General features: G+C 50.4%; 1 protein-coding gene across 1 annotated transcript in view; it reads left to right on the plus strand.

Moving 5' to 3' along the window:
• The window catches only part of ATXN10 (ataxin 10), a 163632-nt gene extending 146190 nt beyond the window's left edge, over window positions 1–17442 (plus strand). The window contains exons 11-12 of the mRNA XM_032416715.1: window positions 15430–15617; window positions 16055–17442. Of these exons, the coding sequence (XP_032272606.1) occupies window positions 15430–15617; window positions 16055–16057 (191 nt within the window). The 3' untranslated portion in view covers window positions 16058–17442. The remainder of the gene's footprint in view (window positions 1–15429; window positions 15618–16054) is intronic.
• Window positions 17443–18479: the final 1037 nt, after the last annotated feature.

An 18479-nucleotide genomic window follows, 5' to 3' on the forward strand; every position in this document is an offset into this window, starting at 1 on the left:
GATAACATTTTCTTAGAGCAGTTTTAGGTTTGCAACAAAATTGTGAAGACGGTACAGAGATCTCCGCTATGTTCCTGTCCCCACACATGCACAGCCTCTTTCATCATCAGCACTCCCCGGCAGGGTGGGACATTGCCACAGTTGGTGACTGTCTGCTGACATAGCACGGTCACCCACAGTCCACCATTTACATGAGGACTCACTCTTGGGGTCGTGCATCCTGTGAGTCTAGACAAATGTGGATGACGCGTGTCTACCGTTGTAATATACAGAGCGTTCTCACTGCCCACAAAACCATCTGTTCTCTGCCTGTTCATCCCTCTCCACAAACACTGATCTTTTTATTGTCTTCGTAGTTGTAGCTCTTTCAGAATGTCTTGTGAAAGTCGGAATTACACAGTATGAGGCCTTTCAGATTGGCTTCTTTGACTTAGTGCTCCGGTAAGAGTCTTCATGACTTCTCAGAGTTTGACAGCTCATTGCTTTTTTAGGGCTGAATAGTATTCCAGTGTCTGGATGGACCAGAGACTTGTTTTCCAAAATCGCTTTCTCTAACAGTATCTTTGCACCATGGTCATTCTGCACATGTCCCCAGTGTCTCGACAGGATATAGTAGAGCTTTAGTAATTCTTTGCATTTCAGGATGCTTACATCTACCGTATAGATGAGACCATAAAGAAATGTCCGAAACGTCAGCCTAAACTTCACATGTGCGACAGTTTCCTTCAAACGCAGCCTCCTGTGGGGCCGCAGTCCGATTCCAGAGAGCAAAGTTTACCAGTCACCACGAGATCCATTGATTGATTGATTGTAATCTCTGTGCCCAGTGTGGGACTCGAACTTACGACTCAAGATTAAGAGTCTCATGCTCTACCGACTGAGCCAGTGAGGCACCCATGAAGAGATTCTTTTGGTGCTTTGTAATCTACTTCCCCTCTGTCCCCAAATGGCATTACCGAGAGGTGTCACTGGCAGATCGCATGTGACAAAGAGCCCTGGGGCAGTTGGTAGGCGCAGCAGCCCCCGAGGATGAGGGTCTGCCTTCGGAAGAGCTGCTGAATTGAGAACCTACTCAGCACAGGCACATAAAGGGTCTCTAGTAGTTCCTGATGCATGATCTGTGCTTAAGAAGTAGTAGTAGTATTTAGCTTTATGTATTTTCTTACAAAGTTAATTATTTGCCAGTTTTTCTTTCTGCATTCCCTTTCTTTATTAAAAAGAGCAATGACTTTTGGGTGTGTTTAGGATGTTAATAAATGATTTTTTTTTTAATTGTTGGACTTAAATAACATTGCTACACAGACCGTGTATTTTGTAAAACACTTGGGGAGAGGTTGGGTTGCCGAAGCTTGGCAGAGAGAAACGTGTTCCAGGTATTCCTGACTAATGTCAGTATTTTTGCCTAAAATGACCTCAGTCAGATTTAGCAGTGACAGACGAGGGTCTGGTCAAAACATCGGTGTGCCACAGTCAGTCCAGCACCATTAAGTAGTAATTCCCTGGCTCTTTTGTTTTGAGAGCCTCAGTCTTAGCAGGAAGTGTTGTGCTCTCTGTGCCACTTACTTTTCTAGAACCATCAGATTAAAAAAAAAAAAAAAAATGAAAACCAAACAAAGCCTATTGGGTGAGTGTTTGAGTCTCTGAAGGAACGAGCTCGGTGAGCAGCTAGTCCTTGTTGACTCCGTGAAGGAAGCTGTGTGCTGAGCCCCTGCTTGGAGGCTGATGGGAAATGTATGTGCAGATGCCACTTTCCAGGCGGTACCAGCGGGTGGGACGGAAGAGAGCCGCACCAGGGGCCCTGCATCCCGAGCCTCTTGGTGTCTTCCTGCAAACCACCTGGAGGAAATACAGGGCCTGCTTCCTGCGCGGAGTCGACTGTCTCATAGGAGTGAGGCATGCTGGCGACAGGGAAAGGGAGGCCTCCTTTTGCTCAGGCTTTCTTAGCTTCGTGGTTTTGTGGACCTACATTCACCCCTTCACTTGGACACTGGCACAGATCCGGAAAACATAAAAAGAAAGCTAACTTTCGGATATCCCCTTTCCCACTCTTACGGCCTCTGGTCTGCTGCACATCCCCTCTGAGGCAGAGGCGAAGTGCTTTTGGCCCCGGGGCAGCAGGCCTTGCGCTGTGGGTTGTGAGCCCTGGCCACCCCGAGAAATCCGCCTGCTCCCAGCCCAACAAGGCCCGTTGGTTTCTGCGAGCTGCCAGGAAAGGCTGTTTGAGGAGTGGACAGACCTTTTCTTCAGGGTTAACTGAGTACAACTGAAAACAGGCCCCGTGCTGGGAAAAAGCCTCATGGGTGGACGGAAGCCAGGCAAAAGCAAAAATAGGAGGTGGATTGCAGTTTGACAACAAGGACCCAACCCTGCACTTGACATTTTTCACATGACCACAACGAGCCTTACTTTTACAAGAGATACTTGTCTTCGTGTTTGGTTCGTGGCCTAATTTTTCATTCTTATAGAAGCTCACAAAATGATGACTTTGTCAGATGCAGATAAAGATCTCTACGCTTTCTGGGTAAGGATAGGAAAAGCCTAGAAAAAGACAACACATTTTCTGAGAGAAATGAGATTGTCAGAATCAAAACGACTTCTGTGTTTCTCTCCTAAAGCACTTTTAGAAGCTAGCACCGCTCTTACTCAAGCGTTTCTTCTGTGTGTGATTAGGAAGCACCAGGAAATCCTAACAGGTTTTCAAGAAGGAAATGGTGGCGAAGGTGCCCAGCTGCCTCCTCCCACCTGGCTGCTGACGCGTAGCCGGTTGGGCCGTGGCCTGGGAGCCCGCTGCACGCGCTGCACAACGTCTGTGCACTGAGGTGGTAGAACCACAGGATTCGGAAGCTTGGGGTGTTGGGGCAGTATTTCTTAGTGCAGGCTAGTTGGCAGACCCGCACACCTTCAGTCCTAGTTCAGTTGTCATGCTAAGTTTTCGAGACCGTTCCTATCTTGAAACAGAACGTGCCCACCGAAAAGTGGGAAGAGTATGTACGTGCTGCTTGTAAAAAAAATTGTAAAGCAGACGTACGTGTAAGCAGCACCCAGGTGCAGACAGGATCGTGGCCCGGCTCCGCAGAGCCTGCGGCAGCGTCCGCCCTTCCCCGGTGGCCTCCCGTGCGTGCCTTCCTGCACGGGGGGGCTGTGGTTGGCCATTTCTGAATCCGCGTACATGGAGTCATGGCTTGCGTTGTTTTGTCATCTGTCACTCGAAATCGTCCTCCAAATCGTTGCAAGTAGTTCATCGTGAGTGTTCCATCCCAAGAACATGTACTAATTACTCCATTGAGCTGTTGGCGTGTGTCTTTGTCATTGCTTCCATCTGTGGCTTCTGCGTTTCCTGCTGTCCGCTGGGGCACGCGGTGGACACCGTTCTCGCTGCTGCGGATACAGTGCTGGCCAAGGAGGAGGCCCCTCCGTGCTCTCGTGGGGCCTGCGGTCTGGTGGGGACAGGCGCTCGGCTTCTCAGGGACAGAGCCCTGGCCGAGCTTGTCCTCTCTGCCCCCAGGAGCTGGTGACGCGCCCCCACTGGCCCTGCCGCCTCTACCTGCTTGTGAGCTCCCCGAAGGCAAATGCGTCCGATTGACCTCTTTTGCAGACGTCCCTTAAGAGAGTGCTCGGTAGTAAGTGCCGGCTTGAGCGGGGGTGGGGAGGGGGCGCATCTTCCTAGACCTTCCGCCTCCCTGCCTGACCCCACCCGTCAGCCCTTCCTAGTCTCCCTCCTGGCACACTGGCCTCCCTCCTCCACTGGTACCCCAGCTCTTTCCTCTCCCAGGCTCGCACATGCTGCTCCTCCGCCTGGGCTTCTCCCCTGTGTACACTGGCCAAGCCCGACTGGTTCTTCCAGTTTGAAATACACAGGAGAGAATACTGGAGAGAAGTCTTCCAGGATTCCAGCTCGTGCAAGACCCCCTTTCATTGTTCCATCTTCTGCTGTCACGTAACATTGTGGCTCTGATAATCACGTGGAATTACGTGCTGCTTTTCATGAATGTTCCACGAAGGTCACGGCCGCTGCGGCATCAGGCTGTCCCCGTCACGGACCCTTGCTTGGTGCTTCCTGAGCACACAGACCAGCACGCACAGACCCACTGTTTCCGCTCCTCCTCCCTCCGTGGTGATCACCTTCACTCTCTGTCCCTGCACTGAAAATTGACAAAGGGAGAATGGAGAAACCCAGGAATGGTGCTGTGTTTAACGAGACCCCCATGTGGCATCGGGTGCTGGCGGGGAAACTGGTTTCAGGGATGCATTGAACGGTCACATGTGCTGGGGGGCGGGTGGGACAGTGGCCAGAGAACTAAGTGGTGCTGACAGTTGAATAGACAGAGGTTTTTCCTGACCCAGGTGATCTAGCTCTTTTTTTTTTTTTTTTTTTTAAGATTTTATTTATTTGACAGAGACAGCGAGAGAGAGAACACAAGCCGGGGGGAGGGAGAGGGAGAAGCAGGCTGTCCACCGAGCAGGGAGCCCGATGCGGGACTCGATCCCAGGATCCCGGGATCATGACCTGAGCCGCAGGCAGACGCTTAACGCCTGAGCCACCCAGGCGCCCCTCTGGCTCTTTCTGTGGCCCAGCTTTGTTGACCGCTGGGGTACAGTAGTGACCGGCCTGTGAGTCTAACAGAACTAGCCTCTTCCATGCCGGGCATCCGAATTTTATTTAAACCTCATGACCACTCCTTGAGACAGATACTGTTATGATCCCCATTTTACAGAAGAGGAAGTTGAGGTAGAAAGGTTTTGTAACTGGCCACGGCTCTGCGCTGGTGCTCAGCAGGCTCGGCATTTAGAACCTGTGCTTTCTGACTCCAGGACCCAAGAGCTTCGTCTCTGTCCTGGGCTGTCCTCCGACGCGCGGGGGAATGGCTTTGTCCCCCTCACTGAATGGGTGAAGAAGCTGAGGCAGAGGGTAATGAAGCCCCCGGCCAGACAGGAGCCGGGGCTTCCACAGCCCGCCTGGGGCTCCTGCTGTCTCTCAGGGGTGGTGGGCACCAGGTGCGGGGCGAGACACACCGCAGACGTCCCCTCCTGCTGTCCCCTCAGTGACCTGACCAGCTTTACCCTGGCGCGCTTATATAAACTGCCCAAAATCACACGTCTTATGAAATGGCAGTGTTGGAATTTGAACCCAGGTCTGTCTTGTTCCATGACCTTCCTCTGGCCACTGTGGGCTCCTCATGGACCCCCCTTCCCATGCTTGCCTCGCTCCAAACCGCTGTCCATGCAGCTGCCCAAGAGAGTGTCTTGATTTTTCTACTTCACTCCTGCTATGGCTTCTAATTTTACTGGAATAAAATACAGTCCTTACCATCTCCTGAATCCTCAGAAGGTGTGGCGTCTGCCTACCTCTGCCTCATTTCATTCCACTCTCCCCACATCCCGCTCCAGCCACAGAGGTGCCCCCTCGACGTTTCTTGGTGCCTCCGTGGCTTATGCACAGCCCACAGCTGTCTGCCCCAGCTCACTAGGTGACTAGGTGACCGGTTTCTTTTTATCCTGTGGGTCTCAGCTTGGGGGTGCCTCCTCAGAGAGGCGTCCTCCCACCACCCTTGTCCAGTGAGTCGGTCTCTGGAACATAGGTGCCGCAAGGGCAGAGACGCAACCGTCCTGGGAGCTGTGATGTCCCCAGCACCGAGCGCAGTGTCTTCACGTTAGCTGTGTGAGTGACTAGATCGTGGTTCAGTTCTTCGGACAATCGGGTGTGTGACCAGCAGCTTCAGTCTTTATTGGTGTCTACACCCTGTGCTTGTACCAGGGTCATGTTCAAGAAGCTTAGAGAGGAGGAAGAACGTGTTGGAATATCAGGTGTCTATAACTGAATGAGATTTTCCCCCCAAAGTGAGGAAGCTGGTACTCTGGAAGCTTTAAGACAAGTGTCCAGGAGGAGCTTTAGAACTTAATGTCACCACCACAACCAGCTGTGGCCTTTACGTCATCTGGAGGGATAGTTATTTCCAGTCACTGTGGAATATATTTGCACATTATAAATGTCTCTTGGAGGTTGTGCGCAGAGTTCCTCCTGTAACAGGGATCATCGAGCGTTCCGGGTCTGCACTCGCTCTTAGCTCACCTGTCACTGTGGTAGAAACGGAAGCCGACAGCACGAATGGGAACCGCCGCCCCTTCCCTGCTTGCTTTGCTGCTCCAGCGTCTGCAGGCCCACCCACCCTTGATGGCTGACTTTCTGGGACTTGGCGAGGAGCAGGGGGAGAGATGGAGAGGCGAGCCAGGACGGCCACGGGTGACCCATGGAGCAGACCATCCCCCGGTGACATCTGGGTCAAGGACAGTGACGACAGATGCTCGGCGCCTGGTGTGCGCAGCAGGAGAAACCTCCTTGACTCTTCGGTAGCTGTGTGTCTCGTCTGAAGTCTGCCAGCATCCCCACACTGTTTTTAACGTCGCCGTGGTAGCGTAGAAGTATCTCTGACCCTCGGATATGCTGTGGTAACGTAGGACATCGGTAGTGCTAGGCCAACGCTGGTCTTGGTCATTTAGATGAGACTACTTACTTTTTCTACTCCAAATATTAATTTCATTTTGAACTGTTTATTAGCTACTTCCCAAGTTACTTTGCAGAGGTGGTCATTCTCGCTAGTATCTCCAAGCTCATTTTATCCTTTGGGATTTCTCTGAAGAGACGGGGACCTTATTTCAAGTGTCATAACACCTAGCATTCCTTTAACTGGCGGCGTAGGCAAAGCTTCGAAGCTTGCATTCAGACCGAGCCGGAGGCAGAACCGGCCACCCCTCCCACAGAGGTCTCCCCTCGCCTGTGTGCTCACTGACGAGTGCTTGGAAGCTGGGTGGCGTTGTTCCGAGGGTGGGTGCTGGAGCCCACATCCCACCCTGACTTGGCCACTTCGGTTGTGTGACCGCGGACAGGCCCGAGCCTCCTGTACCTTGTGTTCTCATCAGTACAATGGGGGTGATAGTACGCACCTATTGCATAGCGTGTTTGTAGAGGATCGAGTGCTTTCTCTGAGTGCCTGGAATGGTCCCTGACGTGTTCTGGGCATGGGGTGGCTGCCGCCGCTCTCTTACTATTACCTCTAGACTGTTTTATGCAGATAAACTGACGCTCCTTCTGTGAGAGACTCTGGGATGAGATCCTGGCAAAGCCTTGCTTACATTGAAGGCAGCAATAATGTCCCTAAAGAGAGGTTCATTTGAGGCAGCTTGTGAGCCGACGAGTCCTTTATCCCAGAGAGCACAGCGTACTTGACAACCATCCTCTTGCCTGGCAGACGGGGCCTTGAGCTCCCTCCCAGGCTGTCTCTGCTGCGCTCCCTCTGGCTTCTGCTCACACCGTGTCAGTCCTCAGGGCCCCGCGATCTCCAGGGGCAGCACACCCTCTCCTGCCGTGGTCTCCGCGGTGAGGCCCAGCCAGCTCAGCGCCGGCCGGGGCCAGCTCGCCCCTGCAGCCGCAAGGCTGACTTTGTGAATAGTGCTGCGTGCACTTACTCAGTAACGTCTCACGTACGGTCCAGATGCTGCGGAAGAACTTCCAGGTAGAGAGAAGGCAGGCACCAAGGGGCCTTCGTCCAGCAAATAGCTAAACAGTGTCTCCTCTGTGTGCCAGGAGGTCCAGTGACGAGGACAGCAGTCCCAGCCCACAGGTGCGCATGTTCTGTAGAAGGACTCAGATTTACCCGGTGACAGCAGCCTGAGAAGGGGCACCGAGAGGGAGGGTCACGGAGGGGAGGGACACGAGGGGCTCTGGAGGAATTGTTGAGTGTCTGGGACATGCCAGCCATGTTCTGGCCCGGCCGAGCACACGGCACGCTGGCGTCTCAGAAGCGACATTGGAGGGCTGCCCTGAATACAAATGGAACTACTTCATGGCCCCAGAAGCCTCTCGTGTGGTTTAAGTTAGAAGTGGTATTGGTTGTTTCTGATCCCAAAACCTGTTGTGTGACACGGACACCAGACTCTGACTCTTCATACCACACTCTGCTTTCAAGTGGCTAGGGAGACGAGTTCAAAATACGTAATGTACGAAATTAGTTTCAGGGCCGGAGGATCCTTGACCACCAAAACCCCGTGGATGTGAGATACCTGCCGCGCGGCCCTCGCTCGGCCACAGAAGCTTTTGGAGTGGGGAGCGCGTGTGGTGACGGAGGGCAGGGTATCATCTTCCCGTCACTCCCCTGCCAGACGGACAGGCTGGCTGGTCGCGGTGACAGCAACATCTACTTGGCTCATCTTGGGTGCTTGGGCTTTAGACATCTGGGATTTGTCAGGGGCCCGGGGTGTGCACGCACGTGTGGCTACTGCTGAGGACGCGGGGCCGTGTGGGGTGGAGACGCGTTCCGGGCTGGGAGGAGGCCCGTGAGGGGGTCACCGTCGGATCTCCCCCGGAAAAGCTCCACTTACGGAAAGTAAATTGTGCGTACCAAGCACAGAGAATGTGCCCTTTGTTTCAGAACCATTAGGAGAGTGCCGAGTTGGGTGAGGCCGGGAGAGAAAACGTCTTTGGTTGACACTTGCGTGGACACAGTTTGTTCTCCTGGGCCTTGTGGCACTTGCTTTGATGTCCCAGTTCCCTAGGGATGTGGAGGCCAGCAGGCAGTCTCTGCTCTCGGAGACGGTGTTTCTGGGATGACTTTTCCCTCTGAGAAGACGAACTGCTAACCCCAAGTACTATGTTGTGTTCTTCAGCTGGGGACCTGTAATCTACAGAGCTGGCGATTTGTAGATTCCCCCACCCTCTTCTGGTAGCCTTGTTGTTTTTACCACTCTCAGGACTCACAATTAGCCAGTAAGTGGCAAATAAGAGAGGACGCGTCCATCCATGTGTAAATGCTGTTAAGACCTGACACACCGCAGAGCCCAGGGCAGTGCGTCTCGGCACGACGCTGAGACACTTGACCCACACATGTTCCCTCGTATTAAAATACAAAAGTGCGGAGGGAAATTAGAAACCAGATAGACCAACAATTTGGAGAAGGAAGAGGGAGCCAGATGGGTGGTTTGTGGTGATTATTGGGCACACTCCGGTTTCCAGCAGGGAGACCCCAGATAGAAGCCGCACAAGAAAGACTCCTGCTTTAATTTTCCGACGGAGAAGAGTATGTAGTTAGCTGAGTGACACAATGAGAGTGAAGAGCGGAAGGTAATTATGGTAGACGAAGGTGGAAGTGAGGGGAAGTATGTCGGCATTTGGAGGTGGAGGCAGCCTGTGCCGGAGAAGCGAGGGCTGCTTTGGGGAAGAATGGCGGTGGTGTTTTCCAGGTCTGTCCCTGCACAAGGACCTCTCCTGCCCAGCCGCCTCCTGCCCAGTGTCACAGCTAAGCTGCTATCCCTCCTGCGTCCGTAGCTCAGCACCTCCCTACTCTCCCCAACGCCCCTGGGCTGTCTGAGCTCTTTCTCTTTTACCACCTCCACTTGGAAGTCCTCCGGGGTTTGCACAACTCCTCCTCCAGCACAAGGCTCAGGGGAGCCCGGGGGTCCCTGGGCAGCAGTTTGGGAAGTGCCATGGTTTCCCTCAGAAAGCACATACTTGGAGAGCAGGGCTGAGGTCGGTCAGGACTCCGGGAACACCGCCCCCACCCCGAACACGCCGCCCCTGCCACGGGGGCAGTTTCTCGGACTTGAGTGGCTGGGACGAAGGCAGAAGTAAGTCATTGCAGCAGGAGAAGTCACCCGTTCGGTGCCGCGTCCCATGCTTGTTCTTTGGCTGACAGACTTGGCACATGTAGAAGTATTTTGGTTTTTAGCAATGTGAAGCATTTCCCGAACCATTTTAAACTAAACTCCTTTCTTGCACTCTGAAAAATTCTGCAATTGTACCAATTCTGTGAAGATACTAGTTTAGATATGGAAGTTACTTAAAACCATCCTCATCTTTAGCAAAGATTATCACTGGTTTTTGTGAAGGCCTGCTAAAGTAGGCTGGCCTCGCTGAGCATCCTCTTCTCAGACCAGCCTCGTAAAAGGTTTCTTCATACTCTCTGCCCTGTTTAATAGTCTACTTTGTTAGGAAGTACGTAAATCCCTTGCCGTAAATAGATTTGTTGCCTACAAATAATTTTAAAGAATATATCCTGGAAGCAAAAATTAAATGTAGATACTGAAATATAGTATGTCTACTGGTTATATCCAGAGTATAGATTATATTAGATGCACGTGTATACATCGTACACGTGTAGATTTAAAGCATTATGCATACATACGGCATACATAGTATGTATACACACATACCAGCGAAACCTTTTAATATATGTAAATTGTTTTAAATAATACAAGTTTTTCAATGCCAGGACTTTTAAAAGCTCGTTTATAAAATTCAACAAATACTGTCTAATGCTTTCCATGTTCTAGGCCGGAGGTTGACCAGCCTTTTCTGTAAAGGCTTAAATTTTGTGTTTTTGGCTTTGCCAGCCATACTGTGTCTGCCCCCAGCTCAGCTGTCGGAGCAAGAAGGCAGCCGTAGTTGGTACATAAATGAACGGGCATGGCCGCGTGCCAGTGAAACTTCATGTATCATGGGTACTGAAGTTTGAGTTTCAAATAATTTTCACGTGTCACACAGTAGTAGTCTTCTGATTTTTTTTTTCCCCAAGCATTTAAAGATACAAAAACTAAACTTGTGTCTGCACAAAAACACAGGCCCTGATTTGCCGACCCCCGTTGTCAGCAGTCTTCCAGCTAGAGAGCTACGGCGGTGACCGGAACAGAGTCCCTGTCCCCACCGGGCCCTGCGTTCCCGTGCAGTGCAGGACTTTGTAAGTGCCACGGGTCCAGTAGCTGACAGGTGTTGCCTTTCTTAGAGGAGTCTTCCTCGTCGGACAGTTCCAGCTTTAGTGTTTGCACTCACCTGACCTGAAAGTGAATTTGGGGGGAAGCCTGGGTGGCTCAGTCGGTTAACTGCCTTCGGCTAAGGTCATGATCTTGGGGTCCTGGGATCGAGCCCCATGTTGGGCTCCCTGCTCCGTGGGGAGCCTGCTTCTCCCTCTCCCTCTGCCCCTCCCCCCTCCCCGGCTTGTGCTCTCTCTCGCTCGCTCTCTCAAATGATCTATAAAGTGAATTTGACACACAAATGTGCTAACTAGTAACATCCTCGCTGTGAGGTATTTTTTCTAGATCGTGTCATCTGCCGGCCCCCATTTTTGCGCCCCGCGAACGCCTCATCGTCTCACTTGTGCCAGGCCACCGGGTTCGGTGCTGGGCCTGCTCGTTCTGAAGCGAGGGCCGAGGCTGCGGGCCCTGGAGCGGCCTTCACCTTCCCAAGCACAGCAGTACTGAGCTGTTCGTCTCCACTGTCCTCTTTGCCTGTTTCCAGACACCAGAGTGCTCCGCCGAGGAGCCGGCCAGCCCTGTGGCGTCCCCGCTCCGGAGTGCTGATGACAGGGCTCTTTCAAGGTAGTTTGTAGCCCACAGGCTCACGCCTTGTGTGTGTAGTAGCTATGGAAACTTCAGAAGCCGTCTCTCTAAAGCTAAGCGCACAATAAAGCACTTCACGTGTTGGTAGGATTAGACTTTAGAAGATGTTTAATTTTCTCCCCCACTCTTTCTTTCCGTCTGTCTCTTTAGAGAGGGAACAAGAGGGCAATGTGAATATTAACTGGGACTTGCTTTAATCTCCCTAGTGACACTCGGGGCTGGCGCGGGGCTGCCCGGGGCTCTGGGCTTTCACAGCCGCTAACAAGGACAGCCATGCATATTCATGAGCCAGGCTCGTGCGTGAGACCCCGTTTGTAAGGGCTGTGTTTCAGTGTTTCTCTTTTCAAACCAAGTTTTATGAAAGAAACAACCACTGAATTTGGTTTTTTAATTATTATTAAGTCAGAGACCCCAGTCGGTAGTGCAGAAATGTTCTCACTGGAAATGGGGACAAAGTCGAGCTTGTCTGTGTGGCACTTAATTTATAGCCAGACAACACAGCCCCGAGTGTGGGAGCTCGCTGGAGGTGGAGACGCAGAGCACGCCTTTTGTATTTGCCCAGAAAAAGTGTGTGGCGGAACGCCGTGTTCCGACTCCACGAAATCCTCCTCTTTTAAAGAGGAAGTACTACCATTTCCCTTATATAAGAATGTGAAACATGCATTTAAGGGAAAAGGGTGGGGGGTTTGCCGTCCAGTTATTTCTCATCTTCAGGGTGTGCACAGGGCTGGCTCCAGTGTGTGGCCGTGCTTCTCCCAACCCCTCCACTCCCTCCGCACACTCCCTCCAGCCCTGTGAACGCCAGTTTTGGAAAAAGACAAAAATGCCTTTTCTGCTTTGGGCTTTACTGCGTCTTCTATTAGGTTGTCCATTTGGTGGCTGTGCCGGGCATCCGCCCTTCGAGAAGTCCACGGCTGTTGCGTTTTGTTCCTGGCGTGGTGCTGGCCACCTGTCGGGAACCTTCACTGCTCCCGTTCTCCCCTGTGCTCCTCTCTCCCTGGATGTAAACTGGGCGGCGTGTCGGTGTTTAGTTTCCGAGTGCGTTGAGGGTGAAGTGCTACAAAGCTCCTGTGGCAGGATTTTCACAAAATGCGTCCGTTGCCTCGGCACGATGAGCGTGATTGAGATCTGCCCTCTCATCTGCCCACATGGTGGGAATTCTCCTGGGGTCTGTTGACATGGGCCCTTTGTGGACACGGTGCACGCAGCTTTCTTGCCTGGCTTGCATTTATACGGGTTTCCTTTCATCTCATCCCTCCACCCTGCCAAGCCCTGAGTCAGGAAACCACCCCGAGAACAAGCAGGAAAAGCAGAGCTCGTGCGGGTCACTGCGGTGTCACCACGGCCCCACCCACGGGCTGAGTGGGAGATAGCGCTGCCGGGGTCAGACGTCCAGCGGACCTCGCCCGGCGCCGTTCGCGGGGTGTTCGGGCGGACACACAGACACAGTCATCGCTCCTGCAGCGTCCACAGCCTGCTTTGTGTCAGGGGCCAGACTGGCTGCTGGGGGTGCACAGATGGATTCGGGGCGGCTCCTGCCCTCGCGAGGCTCACAGACAGGTGAGTACGGCGCAGCACGCTGGGCCGAGGGCTGCTAGAGAGCGCTGGGCAGACACGCGCTGGGCACACCCGACCCTCACCGTCCGGAGGCAGGGCCCGGCGTGGGGATGTTGCTGGAGCCCAGACGCGAAGGGCGCCTGGCAGGAGAGGTACGCAGCGGCCCTTGGCAGGGGTCTTGTTTGCCCTGTAACAGTTTGATCAGTGCAGCTCTGGAAGGTGGCTCACTCTCCAGAGACACCCTGCCTTTCGTCTGGCAGCATCAGGCTGACGCCGGATTCCTCCATTACCGAGCCGCCCCCCCCACCCCCCACCCCCGTTTCCAGGAGCTCTCATGGGCCATAGAGGGGAGTTTCGGGTTTCCTGCTTTCAGTCACATTTCAGTGAATTACCAGGAAGCTTTAGAAAGAAGTGCTTTGCTCCTGTCATTAGCATTCAGGAATTCTACATGTGAGCTAAAATTCTTCAATCTTCTATCTTTTCTTGCCTAAATTTACCCTTCAGTTGTTTGCTCCTTCAGTCAGATGTCCTGACACTGCCTCCCCCTTTTCATACAGAGTGAGGAAATGAATTTGTAGAGTGATGTCATTCTGGATGAGAAATCACTGGGCAGCACACGATTCATGGTTCAGAAATTCACTAACACGTTAGAAGTGTTTGTCATCTAGGATCCTCACTTTTATTCTCTATACCGGCGTAGAGTGGGGCTTCGGTGATTGTGGAAAAGGGGGAGAAAGTCACAATTAGGCTTTGTGCATTTGAGTATTCGTAGGGATTCTATCTCCAGAAAGAAAATACAGCCCTTATAAAGGTACTGGGCTTTATCATCGAAGGATGACGGGTAAATGGCAGAAGGACATTCTCCCACCAAATTATAGAATCAGCATCAGCTGGGCATCAACCGTTCCTATTCTGTGCCATCTGGAACAGGTTGGTCATTTATACAAGTGGTTTTGATAGTAAACCTCCAGAGACCAGTGGGTCATTCACTCAGCAAACATCTGCTCATCCTCTTCTTGGGGCCCATGGCCCCAGCCAGCAGGGGCCAGGAGAGGCCGGGAAAGGCAGGGCCAGCGTGGACCGTCTGTGATCAGGGGCCATGAGGAGCTCGAAGGCCTTGTCAGGATTGTGAACCAGCGTGGGTGTGTCGGAGGGACTGGGATGGAGTAACCTTTTAAAACCCCAGAAGATCTGTCCTGAACATAAAACGGCCATGTTTCCTGCATCTCACTTGGCTGACTTCAGTGGACAGGCTCATTTTGTACTACCTTGCTCTGAGGTTACTGAACTAGGGAAGCAGTTTGATTCACATTCTTTCTCAGACTCTACAAGAAAGAGCCACAGGCTTTATGCACATTGCAGCCTTTCTCTGTGGCCTCCTGCGTCCAGCTGAGGGAGCTAGAAAGGTCTCAGTGCTGGCCTCCCGCTGTGCTGGGAGCTAGGACAGGGTCAGAAGCTTTGACCCTTCAGGCTGAAGAGGCTGGTACATTCTGGGGACACAGATGCCCCCATTCTGACATCAGAAATGCCTGCACCAGAAACACCCCGCAGTTGGGGGGAAAGAGCTTGTTTTTCTTGCCAAATTCCATCCGATTGTGGGCAGGGAGGCCTTGCTTTATTGGAGAAAGCGTTTACTCCCCCCTAGGTGTTTCGTTATTCCCTCCGGACTAACAGAAGGTGCCGGGCCCACTGTCCTGGGCATTGCCTACACGTCCCTGGATCCATGGGTTGGTACCCCTGGCAGTTTCTCTACGGTCTTTTCTAGAACAACATAGAGCAGCAGTTTAATGCTTTCCTGAGATTTACACAGGTCTTGGGCACTGAATAAAAGACCTCAGTAAATAATACAGCGATTCTGTCTTCTGTCTGCTGTGAAGGATGCTATGCTGAACCTGCAGAATGGGGTGGGGGCACAACAAGGCCAGAGGACGAGATGCTTTCTTGAGAGCACAAGCATGCAAACTAAGGACAGCAAATCCTTCAAAGGCTTTCTAGCTCCATCTTTAAAATGCGGCCGAATGAGGGAAATTCCATGATGACTCCTAGGAGACAGTTCTTATTTATAACTGAGCTGGCTTTAAACAAGATGAGTCTCTTGTCTGCTTCTAACTTGGCATCTTTGTGACTAACGCTGTCGTGCTCTTATTCTTTCTCTGGTGGCTCAATAACATGGTTATCTAAGTGTGTGTGTGTGTGTGCGTGCGATCATAGAGTTCAGATGTTTCCCTGCTCATTCGTTCATCAAATCTTGATTAAGTACCTCTGTGTGCTGGACATCACACACGTACACACACGTGGGACATACATGTACAATGCATGTGTTGCAGCTTTCTCGTTACTTCCCTCTTTGGATGCATATTCATATAGAACATGCTCTGTGAGAACTTGTTCGCTGATGCTGTGTTCCTGCCCTCCCTTTCCAATAACGCTCATGTGAACTTCGGAAACGGGAAAGTACGTTGGCAGATTCCTTCACTCGGCCTCCAGTTCTGACCCAGTGGGTGGTGTACGCCATCCGCAACCTTACCGAAGACAATAGTCAGAACCAAGATCTGATTGCGAAGATGGAGGAACAGGGACTGGCGGACGCATCCCTACTTAAAAAGATGGGCTTTGAAGTTGAGAAGAGGGGTGACAAGCTGATTCTGAAACCTACTAGTGACCCACCTCCGCTGGTGAGTGCCAGAGCAAGCCCCTCTGGGTCCAGCCTCCCCGTTCCCTCGGCCTGTGACAGGGTTCCTTCCTGAGAACATGGCTGGGCGCACTTTGCCTTCTAAAATGGCCAAGAAAGCCCGAAATTTAGTTGCCAATAATTTTGGGTTTTTTGTTCAGGCTTTATGCTGCCATTGTCTTAAAAGTTCAAACTCATTTTAGGGGAGAAATATAAAAGTCGTATCAGAATTTTTACATGGTCTGAAGTTTCTAGATTTTCTAGTGGAGAGATGGCTAATGTTGGCTACTATGAAAAGAACAGGAAGCTCCCTATATAATAGTGAGTGTTTCAGGTTTCTCTCTCAGCTCTTGACCAAAATTCTCTTGTGTTTTTTCCCCCCCTTGGATGACTCTTATAAATAGATCTGTTATATCTGCCATTTTGTTTCTTTTTTCTTAGTGAATGAACTCTCCATCGAAATATCTGAATTTTTGGAATCTGTTTCCTGGATTTTCGTCTTCTGCAGTGTGTGAAATTGCAAGTGTTTGAAGATTTATTAAGTGCAAATTCAGGAACACATGAATCCTTTAGATAATAGAGTTTAATGTGGATAAGCTCGAAAGTGAAAGTACATGAGTATTCTGTTGTTTCTTTGCTTTAGAAACTGTCTGGTTTGCCTTTGTCCCCATGGATACAGTGTGCATTTAAGTAATATATTGTACTTACTGTGGCAACAGATAATAAATTCTTCTCCTTGAGGGTGCATCCCTTATTTGGCAAAGACTGGAGCATTTGATTGGATTCCATTTGTTCCTTCAGATGGCAAATCAGCCTGATTCCTTTTCTTCTCTGCTTGTTGGGTTTTCTGTACTCTGCCAGGCAGTTGAAGTAGTTTCTCACTGTGATTAATTCTAGCAATCTCTTTTCACCCTTTCTGCCTTTCCAAAACATTGACAAGACTCATTTCCAGCTAATTAATTCGAGAGATGCTGAAGAATAGAGAAGCTCCATCTTCATTTTAGGGACTGGGCTGTGCTGTCACGGAGCCCGGCCCTTTGGAGCGTTGCAGGGAATGAGCGGAGGGGGGAGAGCTTGCAGGCCATTAACTCTTCTCTTTCCAAATCACCCGGGAAGAGACCTCCCGGACCATTGTGCTCCCAGGGGGATGCCTGCCTCTGACCCACTTTTCGTGCCTCTGTGAAGGGGACTCTGTGCGCAGGACCACAGGATTAAAGAGCGTCCGTGTCTTGTTCACTTTCAAAGGCACAGTCTCCTAAAGCACGCCACCCCAATTCCGGCCACGGCTCCACTTTCCGGAGTTGCAAAAGTAGCTTTGGGGAGCGAGAGCAAATTTGACCTGTATCTTTCTATTTCCATCTCTTTCTCTCTCTTTCTCTCTCCCTATATATACACACATATATTAGAGCTGGAGCATTAAAACGAGCACTGAAATTTCAGATCATTGATGTAACCAAAAAAGCTCTAGAAGGGAGGTCATGTATGAACATTCCTAAACAGCCAGTTATTAAAAGCTATCTAGAGATTTTGCATAGTTCCTGTTGAATCTTCCAAAATAAAAACAACAAAGATTCAGCCAGAAGTGTTACAGAAATACTGATTGTTCCAGAGTAAAGTGCTTTTAAGTTTTTTTGGTAGCCATACTTAAATTGCTTTTGTAAAAACAGCTTAAGCATATTCAGAATGAAATGAAAGCTGTCCCCCGTGCTAATGTATTCTGTATCTCCGAAGAAACTCAGCTTCTAGAATTGTGGTAATCTGTGAATAACATTTTTTTCTCTCTCATTTATGACATTCCATCAGTAAAGAAGCCTTTGCAAAATTTAAAATGCACAAAGAAGTCGTTCTTTCCTGGGACACAAAGAGTTAACATCCTGTCCTCTAAATAGAGGGCCCGCCAAAGGAAAAAAAAACAGTGGGAGTCCCTTTTTCCTTTTAACAAGTTTGCAATAGACACTTCTTTTTCTTCTTCTCTCAATGGATGTATGCACACCAGTGGAATCAAACAAACATGTCGGTATAAGCCATATAATAACAAACACAAATAAACAAAAGGGAGCCTTGTGTGGGAACACAGAACGGGGTAATGGCTGTGTGTTTTCTAACTAGGAAATGTGGGGCTTGCATAGTGAAAACAGGCTGACAGCTGCATTGTGGCTGCTCGGACGCCCTGGCTGGCTAATCCTCCAGCACAACCGACAGCTTCCCCGTCCTCCCTCCACCACTTGGCCATTCTGAGAGCCTCGTTCTACATGCTTGCTGCAGAGGATTAAATCACCATCTCAATCAGGCATTTAGAAGAAGAAGAAAGGCAGGCAGGCTAGCCTTACAGCATTTGTAAAGGGACAGAATGGTCGCAGCAAGTTTTGTGACCATATTATCTTCCAAGAGCAAACTAACAAAGCTGTTCGATTTTTTAGCCTGTTCCATTATCAAAGAAAGTGAGGGAAGGCTTTTCTGCTTGATACTGAGTCCAAGTATTTGCAGAGTGATTTTGTTTAATGCATTAACAATGCATGTTAATGTTTCAAAACTACTTGCATGATTTTAGTAATATGCTATTATAATTTGTCCGTATTTTATATATATGTATATGTCCACATGAATACACCTCGTAGGGTTGTTTGTGAGGTTTTTTTAGAAGCTAATATTGAGATACGTTTTTGTTCAGTAACTTCTGAATCTAGCCACAGGGCTTGGAAACTACTAAAAATGCCCATTTTGCAAAATGAAATATAGAGAAGTGATTGTGGTCATTTGGGCTACAATCAGTACATTTTAAGATATATATATATCTTGTGCCCATTAATACATCTCATGCCTATTACCTATTGAAGGCATCAATAGCCTGTTCTTTTACCAACAC

Source organism: Phoca vitulina, unplaced genomic scaffold, assembly GCF_004348235.1.
Source record: "Phoca vitulina isolate PV1807 unplaced genomic scaffold, GSC_HSeal_1.0 scaffold19, whole genome shotgun sequence".
Lineage (NCBI taxonomy): Eukaryota > Metazoa > Chordata > Mammalia > Carnivora > Phocidae > Phoca > Phoca vitulina.